Below are 9446 nucleotides of genomic sequence, written 5' to 3' on the forward strand. Positions count from 1 at the left end.
CTATGGAGGCAGGGGAGAGAGAGCAACCATTTGTCAAGGTCTCTTGAAGCAAGGAGCTTTACATGAATTTTGTCAGGGGCCACTGGAAAGAGAGCCTTTGCAAAAAGGGATATTGTTATCCTAGGCTTAGTGTGGTTAAGTGGTTTGCTTATAGCTGCAGAGGTAGCATTCAAAGGCATGTGTACGAAACCATTCTTCCCTCTCTATTCCATACCGGCGAAGGAAAGGGAAGGCAGGAAGGCCCAAAGATGAAGAAAATGGTGAGCCAGACACTTGGTGCTAAAGATTAGCCTCTGATTAAGGTCCCTCCAAAATCTCTAACAATTCACTGGAGCCTGAAATCAGGGGACAGGAAAGAGAGCCCAGCTTCTTCCAAGGACTCCCAGCTAGGACCTGCTACAATATCCTTAGAAAGAGAGAAGACAGACTGAGTAAGAGGGGACTGTGGAGATTATATCATCCAGCAGGCCCAGAGCAGGACAAATGTGCTCAAGTTTATCTCTCTATCAAGTACTTCAGCCAGGGACTAGAAGCCAGGAACCCTGCCTGGTCCAGTGCTCTTTCCTTTCCCTGGGGCTGCCTCCCTGGCTGTGGCTGTGGATAAGGAGCCAGGGGCCAGCTGGGCCATACCAAGTCATACTCCTTGGGGATCTTGAGCAGCAGGGTGCGGCATCCACGGTTGCTGGACAAGATGAGGTTGACCTGATGCAGGGGCCGCAGCTGGATGATGCGGAGTACAGAGAGCGTGCCATCCATAACCCGGATCTGCCCAGGCTGCAGGTGCACGAGCACAGGCCGGCAGGGCTCCTTGTGGCCCTGCCATTCCAATGCTAGGGAGAGATAGGGCTGGTTCAGCTGGGGCTCACTGGGCCCCCAGGGCCTGTCCTGCCCAAGGCACGTTTGGAGGAAGGCCCACTCAGGGCTGGAGTTAGAGCAAGGCCTCCACAGCGCTTTACTCCTTCTTGGGTACGGAGCATCAGCTCCTCCTCAATAGTCCTGCTGTGCCTCTAGCTCAAAAGAAGAGTACCTCACATTTTCTGAGTGTTTTCTGTGCCCAATACTTACCAAGTCTCTTGCATGGACAAGTTCATTTAATCTTCATAAATCTATGAGGTGAGTGCTATTATTATTCGTATTTTACAGATAAGGAAAAATAAGTTTAGAGAAATTTAAAAGTCTGACTAAGGCCCAGCTGGCGGAACTAAGATTCCGATCCTTAGCCAGTCTGACACTAGACCTTCATTACTTTCTGTTGCCTGAAATTTTAGTGTAAATTGCACAAAGTAGCAGTTCTTGGGAATCTGTGAGTCACGGTAACCCCCTAAAATATAGTCAGGGTCCTGTGACTCCTCTGCACGAGTCTATCACAGTCCCTTTATTTGGGACCTTTGGGAAGAGTTACGGAGGTGGGAAGACTCCAGGTCCAACTTCTACCTAATGCCCCAGTGTCTCTTCCCACCTGCCCTGGCTGCCTGGAGGCCTAGAAAAGGCAGGCATTTTCCTGAGGTGGAGGTGGGAGCTGTCGCCTTGAGTTGTGTTTTCCCCACCACCACCTTGGCCAGCCCTAGACCTACCTTCCACACCCTCTGCGAGCTTCTCAGACTTGATGCTCTGGCAGTTCTGGCCCTGGAGCCTCTTGAAATTTCTCCTCCGGAGCTGGGCAACGATCCAGGCAATGAGTAGGCTCACTGGGAGGGCAGAGGCAGTAGGATACTCAGAGGAAGGTGGGGACCTGGGGAGATCAGTGGCTTCTCTACCAGCCTTCTTCCCTTGGCAAGATCCCCTGCTTTCCCCATGTCCTAGGTCTGTCCATTTAATTGTCTGAAATCGTGAAGCTCCTTGGTCAGGGAGCTGGTCTGCATACCATAGATTGCTTTGGGCAGCATCTAAAATGCCTGCACAGCCTCTTCCCCTGCTTCCATCACTCATCTTCCTTCCTAGTCAGAGGCTGGACACAATCTGCCAGGCTGCTGGTAGAGACACACACACACACACACACACACACACACACACACACACACACACACACACAGAGACATATGAAAGACTAAGTCCCAAGCCTTTGCCCTAGCAAGTACATCCCAGTCCTGGTTCTCCAGAAGGAATTTTACTCCGATGGTTTCCCAGGCCCAGGCTCCTGCAAATAGCTGTGGATCGTGGATTCCCCATGGCGCCTGGGAGAACCTCAGGAAAACAAGGGGGTAATCCTCCCTGGAGCTGACTTATCTGCAGGTCAGACACTTCTCATCTCCCCTTCTTCTCTAATGTTTTTATCATCTTTACAGAGGAACAGTACTCTTTATAGTTGGTTGTCACAGATGGAACCACCCCAACGCCACTCCCCAGCTTGCTTCTCTCACTCAGCTCCTCGTTGCCCGTCGCTTACCTAGGGGGAAGCAGCAGAGAGTCCCAATGGTGACCCCGAAGCCAAACCCACTGCCTTTGAAATAGTCCCGCATGACAGGGGGTGTACAAGCTGGCAGGTCTTCGGTGCTGAGTTGTCTTGGCTGTGGACAGGGGTCTCCTGGGGAGGTAGAGAAAGCTAGAGTCCTAGAGTGTGCTAGGTTCAGGCACAGGATTACTGAGGAAGTTAAGATGGCAGAAAGCAGCGGGGAGGGGCGGAGGTGCACCTCTGGGTAGCAGAGGGGAGGGGGCTGTTTACTCCTGCGTTGTTTCTGCCCTTGTACCAAGAATGTTGTATTTGCCTACTTGGGTAACAAGTGGGGTCCAAAATGAACCTCAACTTCTGTCTCTCCCTCACATGCACATATGTGCGCGCGCGCGCGCACACACACACACACGCACACACACACACACACACACACACACACACACACCTTCCTTCATTACTGCTGTGGGGTTGGGATGTCCTCACTGCTCTCAGCCCTCCTAATGTTCCACCCACTCCCAGCCCCATCCCAGACAAACGTGAGTCTCCTCTCCGGGTCTCTCTGAGTCTCAGTCTTCCCCTCACTTGGGCATCTGTCCTCACCTGAAGCTGTGCAAAGGGGAAAATACACAGCTGTGTGTGGCAACCTTGATGCCCAGAGCCAAAATTCCCAAGGGTAGAATCACAGCTCACTCTCCTCTTGGAGTCTACTGTCCAGCTGCACTGAACCAAATCCATACCTGAAGAAGAAGGAGGTGCCATACCCCAAACCCCTTCAAGCACCCCCTGGTCACTCACCCGTATGCCAGAAAAAGACATTGGGCTGTAGGGCATTGCGATCCACATTGGTGACGGTCACCAGAACATCCCATAGGGAAGTGTTTCTGATCTCTGCGACCTCTTCCTTAGAGAACAACCTGGGGGTGGGAGAGGTGGAGAGTTCTCACAGTGGGAGAGAGATGCAGGCCTGCAGGCCCAGGGATCCAGATGAGGAGAGACTCAGAGGGGCTGGGGAGAGGGTGAGGCCAACTGAAAATCAAGGGCTCATGGGGGCTGTTCACAGGCAGAGCGTCTGGGTCAGGCAGAGGTGGAGTCTGAAGTGGGGGCCCAGTCAGGCCTTACCCATTCCTGGTGTTCTCAAACCAGTAACGGTCGCCATCCCGTAGTCGCACGAACTGGTCAAGGACTATGGTGCTGAAGAGGGGCCCAGGGTCCCCATGGCTCTCCAAGAGCCCCCCGGGGAGCAGCTCCAGCAAGGACAGGTCCTGGTTGTATAGGGCAGCAGTGGCCTCCAACACCTGGGGCCAAGAAGGGACAAAAGTGAGCACAAGGACCAGGCATCCACCGTCAGGCAAAGAGGTGGTTCCCGGGGATCACCCATAGGGATAATAATAATAAATGACAGTGACAATAACTCACTTATTATGCCCTAGGCACTGCTCTGAGTGCTTAACATAAATTAATTTATTATGAGATTAAGATTAAGCTGCTTATTTTATAAAGTTGGAATGGAACAGGCAGCGAGTCCCCTGTGTAACTTATCCTTGAAAAGGTATGAAAGTTGAAGGATCAAAATCAGTGCAAATGTTGAATGGCAAAATGATACATTAGAAAAGGTTTCTATTCTTTAGAGCTAAAAAAAAGTTTAAAAAATCAAAGCCCTGTATATACATTGTCTTTTAAAGACAGTCTTCAACAATACATGAGCATCATATTCTACCTGACCTTTACTTTAGTTCTTTTCTCCACAATGTAAATAAGCACTTGGCCAGCTTAATCTCAACAAGGCCCAGTTAAAGCTAAAGATTTGCTATGTTGGGTATGCCTGGTGATTTCTATATTTACATTAATTTTACAAAGATTTCTATATTTACATTAATTTTACAAAGTTACATGAGCCCCATGCACGTATCACTTTTTTTTCTTATCAGCCTTTTGATTTTCTACTTTCCAATCATATTATAAAATAGTAAGGGCAAAAGCAATGAAATAGTCAGAAAATTGCAGAAACGCTGCTGTGCCAAGATGGTAAAGGAGCTAAAACTGGTCTGCTGGTTGGCAGGCAATGCCATTCATCCAGGTGATAGCTCAGGTGTGACAGCTGACTCCTCAAAGGCAGCTTGAATATCAGTGCATGAAAGTACAACTTGTTCCTGAGTCAAGGACCTTCTATACCCACTCAAGGAATCGTTGGGAAGAGTAAATGAGAAAATGCCTATTAAGTGCCTAGCATGTAATAGAAGCCCAATAAACATTTGCTGAGTCTGCCCAGTCACAGAGTCTAAAGCCGCATCCTGCTAGTCTAGGAACCTCCATCCTGGTGGGCGATACTGGAAAACTCAACTTGGGTGAGCCCTGCCCCTCTCACCAGGTGCTTGTCTCTGGTACCTGGGTCTTGCTGCCCATTTTCTGTGTCTCAGGCCAGTGTCCCCTGGCTCTCCCACCCTGCCCTTGGGGGCCCAACCCCTCCTCACAGTGCCATCACTCTGGGACAGTGCAGGGTTGATGTCCTGCCATCTGGTAACAGGAGGTAGGCCCAGTGCTGCCCTGGCCTTGGTGTAAGAGGGCAGGCCCAGATCCCTGCTCCGCTGCAGGCAGCTGGCCAGGTGGTCTGTGCGGGAAAACTTCAGTGTCCCAGGCCAGAAATCTGGGAATGAGATACCGGAGAGTCTGAGGGAGCTTAGCACCACCATAGCCCCTCTAGTCCATGCCCCAGGCTCCAATCAGCCCCAGAGGGACATAAGCCATAGCAAGGGAACCTTTGCCAGCACTCAGAGAAAGCGCCAACTCCCAACTCTGGATACCCCCCACCTGCCTGGCTCTGGAGCTCCAGCTGATCCTGCTTTCAGGGGCCAGGGGTGCACAGCCTGCAGGGACAGCCTCAGCCTCACCTCGCACATCCTCAACCACCACATGGTCTTCTCGCTCAGCGATCTGCGAGGCCATGCCCAGCAGCAACGCATCCACATCTTCAGCTCTTTGTAGGTTTGGGTGCTATGTGGGTGGGGAGAGGAGAGGGGTGCAGTTAATGGCCAGCCAGGTTCACTCCACCCTACAGTCCATGTCCTGGGCCCACCCAGTCCTGCTGTTCATGACCAAACCAGTGGGTATGCATCCTTTTCAGGCTGATTCCCCACTCAGGGTGAGTGATATCCCCATCCAAAGCCCATGCTGCTGGGAAACAGGTCTCCACAGCACAAGGGACCAAAAACTTTATTTCTTCTATTTTAGGAGATTGATAGTATGGTTGACAAAGGTACTAGAAAATCTAGGTCTTGGTCCTTGCTAATCAGCTGTATGATGATGGGCAAATCCTAAACTCAGTGTCCTCTCCTTAATAAAAAGGGCATTAGAGATTACTAAAATAATAAAACAGGTTTAAGAGGACACTGAGGTCCCTTTTAGCTCAGCTCCATGACTCTGATCCTAAGCCTTCCTCTTCTCTCTTTTTCTCCTACCTCCCTTACTCTCTTATGACCACTCTACACAAAGTATCTGATTTTGCTTTAAATTAATTATAAATACTCTTCACCCACACTGACTTGGTTTGGATGGACAGACTCTCCTTGGCAGTATCTCAGAACCGCTTCTTCCTCTTCGCCCCCACCCCACACAGATACGTTCATATGCTACCCTAGGTGTTTCTAATTGGGAAGTTTCCTTGGCGGCTGGGATGGCTGGAGTACTCCAAGGCTTACAGGGAACCTAAGCTGTCAAGGGAGAAGAAAAACCTAGGATGAAGTATTGCATCTAGATCCACACTTGCACAGGCCCTACTGTCTCTCACACGGCCTTGAGGTGGGAATAGAGGATTGACTTTTGACCATGTACAGCTATCTGGTCATCTCAGACACTGGTAGAGGTAATGGCTCAGTTCTCCCAGGCTGCCTCTTCCAGCCTAGCCCAGCCCAGCCCAGCCCAGATGGCTGTCTCAGCTCTACTGCCCACCTTCACCACACACCCTTTTACATGTGCACTCGTGTGCACATGCACACACAAAACACATATATCCACCTACATATATACCCCCAGCTCTGACCTCTCGGCTCCAGTAGCTGTTGCAGACCCGGAGAGCTCTGGAGACACTTGAGTTCTGATCAATGATCCCCTGGAAGTGGCAGCTGGCATTTCTGAAATTCAAGGAGCAGGGGAATGATAACTGAGGCCATGCCACTGGGTCTTAATGTCAAGCACCAGTTCTGGTTTCCAAGGCTATAGCCAGGGACCCAGGCCATTGCTTTCCTGGAGTGGTATGTGTAATCCTGACCACATACCTGAACAATCTAATTTTTGAGAGGTCTCTCTCCCCACATCAGACCAAACAACTAAAAATGCACCCATGGCACTTGCACGTGCATACACGCTCTTTCTCTCTCTCCTTTTTCTCTCTCTTTCTCCATTTATATGTCATATGTGTGTGTGTATACACATACATTTAAAAGGATTTTTAATTGTTCTTTTGAAATTACTTGCCTATGGATAACTATAGAATTGCTATAAATTCTTGGCCCTTATCAGGAATATTCAGAAACCGTTTCAGAGTAAGAAAATCTAACCTATGAATTGTTTTAAATTATAATGCAATTGTAAAAAATAAACTAACATGCTTTGCTCCATATACATTTAATTAAATGTACGCTTTAAGTTGAAAGTTCTCTTTTCATTATTTTGAAGCCAGTATTTTCTTCAGCTGCCACACTGTTTTGTTAATCACAGTTTCCTTCGAAAAGTGTATAAGCCTCAGGAAGTCCTGTGCTTACAACTAAAAATGCCACCAGTGTATTGTCAAGACCTGAGGTTTTAAATCAGCAGGCTTTGTGACTCATCCTCTGAGCCTCAATTAGCCCATCTTAAACTGGAGGATTAATATCAACACCAGCTGCAAGAAAATTAACATAAAAGTGCTTAAAAGCCACAATGACGTAACTTTTCAAACAATTGTTTTTCTTCTTCCCCTCCATATTCGCTGTTCCTTGGGGGAACTGGCAAGACTTCAGATTGATAATCCTGTCCTGAAGACACCTTAGGGCAAATTTTCTCAATTGACACCCGCCCCACACTCCCCTCCATATATATATTTGAGCCCTCCCTCACCTCATGTAGACGCCAGGGGGCACCATGGTAGAGAAGAACTGCTCAGAGGCCGCCAGGAACTCAGGAGAGATGCTCGGGTCCAGGAAAGGGCGGTACCCTGGAGGAAGAGAAGACAGAGGACAGTAAAATTTGGCCCTTAAACCACCTAACCTCAACCACCTAACCTCTCCCCTTCCAAAGAGACTTCTGTATGCTCTCCCACCCTCCTCTCTTTCCCATCACCTGCATACTCCGGGGGCATTTTCCGCAGGAAGCTGGGCAGCCACTCATACAGAGCGATGTTCTGAGGGTCAAGAGACAGGGAAGAGGAGGCGAGTGCTGGAGCTGCCAGGCCAGAAGGGATCTGAGCCCAAGGAAGGCTTAGGTGGGAGATGAGAACCAGGCAGGGGCAGTCATGGGAGAGGCAACTCAAACAAACGGGAGACGTGTGGAGGCCTGTCCCGGAAGGGCACAGGGGATTTCGCGGTGGGGGAGCTAAACCTCTCATGTAAGTAGCACTTTGTCTCCTTATCATTTCGGGGTCTATTCCTAGACGTTAGCTCTCTGGGGAGGGGTGTCCTCCCGGAAGAGGTCGTTTCTGGGTGGCGGATGGTCAAGGATGGAGGGCTCTGTGGAAATACAGAGTCTCCTGTGGAGCAGGACATGGTGGGAGGGCATGCCGTGCGACTGACCTGGTAGGTGGCAATGACCCTCTTGCGCGCGTGCTGGAACAGCTCCTCGTCCCCCCAGTGCGGGTGCTCGCGGGCCAGCCTCCGTGCACACAGATTGTGGTAGCGGAACCAGAGCAGGCCCAGCGCCTGCAGGAAGGGCTCGCGGTTCCCTCGCTCCGCCCCGAAGGCTGCATCCAACGTGGGCACAGGGGAGATGAGTGGCGGTGTGACCCAGGGGAGCCGCACCTCGCGGACCGCAGCCCTCCCTCCAACCAGCGGTGTGACCCAGGGGAGCCGCACCTCGCGGACCGCAGCCCGCCCTCCAACCAGCCCTGGCCTGCGCTCGGTCGCGCCCGCGCCCCCGCCGGGCCCCGCCACCTCACCATACAGCCCTTGGGGCCCGCGCTGTCCCGTGGCGGGGTCGGGAGCGTTCCACATGAGCAGGGGGCTCTGCGCGTCCCGGGGGAAGGCGGGGTCGGGCCCGGACGCCAGCTGCCCCCCGGAGAAGCTCCGCAGCGCGTCGCTCCAGGAGTGCGAGGAGCCATAGATGGCGCTGCCGTCCAACCAGCCCGTCACCTCGTTGGTCTGCGGGGTCACGGACTGGTGAGCCGGGGTCGGGTAGCCCAGGAGCTTAAGGGAAGGCCAGGGCCAGGCGGGTGTCCGTGGGTGGGGGATGGGAGCCTCTGCCACCCGACCCTGCCAGGCTCTGGGCCCAGGGCCCCACCCTCCTCGTTGCAGCCCCCTCCCCGCCAACTGCCTCGTCTCACTAGGTCCCGGGGGTTGCTGGGGCTCTGTCCGGTCTTGGGGTCCCACCGGCTCCTCTGGAAGGGCAGCACCACGTCTCCGCGCTGGTCCGGGTCAAACACGGGGTCTCCAGGAGGGATGTGGATGTTGAGGAACTCGGCGGGGCAGCCGGGTCTCTCTACACTCACCAGGTCCGAGAGCACGTGGTAGCCTGCGGGCAGTGGACAAGGGCATGCTAGGGACTGCTAAGGCCACTCACTTTTGTGCACCAGGTATCTAGTGGTCCCCCTCCTTACCCTAGAAGCTTCTAAAAACTCAGCAGCCATTCTGGGCAAGTCAAAGCCTTGACTTCCCCCACCCTTTCCCAATTCTTTGTTACACTCTGGTCTAAACTGTTTTCATTGCCAGTTTGGTCTTCTCCTTGGTAACTGGGAGGTGCCCGGTGAGTGTGCCTAGGCAATCTGTAATGGGACGGACTGCACCAGCTCCAACATGCTGCTGGGAGCAGCCTGCCCAGCGGGCCTGCCAACCTCAGTAAGGCGGTGAATGCTGGGAAGCATGTGTGGTAC

At 52.1% G+C, this 9446-nt stretch overlaps 1 protein-coding gene across 1 annotated transcript in view; it reads right to left on the reverse strand.

The window, feature by feature from the left end:
- Window positions 1–9446, reverse strand: part of DUOX1 (dual oxidase 1) — a 31329-nt gene that overhangs the window by 18591 nt on the left and 3292 nt on the right. Inside the window, 13 exon segments of the mRNA XM_006920407.3 lie at window positions 631–830; window positions 1575–1688; window positions 2387–2524; window positions 3188–3306; window positions 3512–3687; window positions 4864–5036; window positions 5281–5383; window positions 6429–6519; window positions 7484–7580; window positions 7706–7766; window positions 8155–8321; window positions 8517–8718; window positions 8901–9088. Coding sequence (XP_006920469.1) covers window positions 631–830; window positions 1575–1688; window positions 2387–2524; window positions 3188–3306; window positions 3512–3687; window positions 4864–5036; window positions 5281–5383; window positions 6429–6519; window positions 7484–7580; window positions 7706–7766; window positions 8155–8321; window positions 8517–8718; window positions 8901–9088 — 1829 coding nt within the window.

This window comes from Pteropus alecto, unplaced genomic scaffold (genome assembly GCF_000325575.1).
Source record: "Pteropus alecto unplaced genomic scaffold, ASM32557v1 scaffold86, whole genome shotgun sequence".
NCBI classification, from domain to species: Eukaryota; Metazoa; Chordata; class Mammalia; order Chiroptera; family Pteropodidae; genus Pteropus; species Pteropus alecto.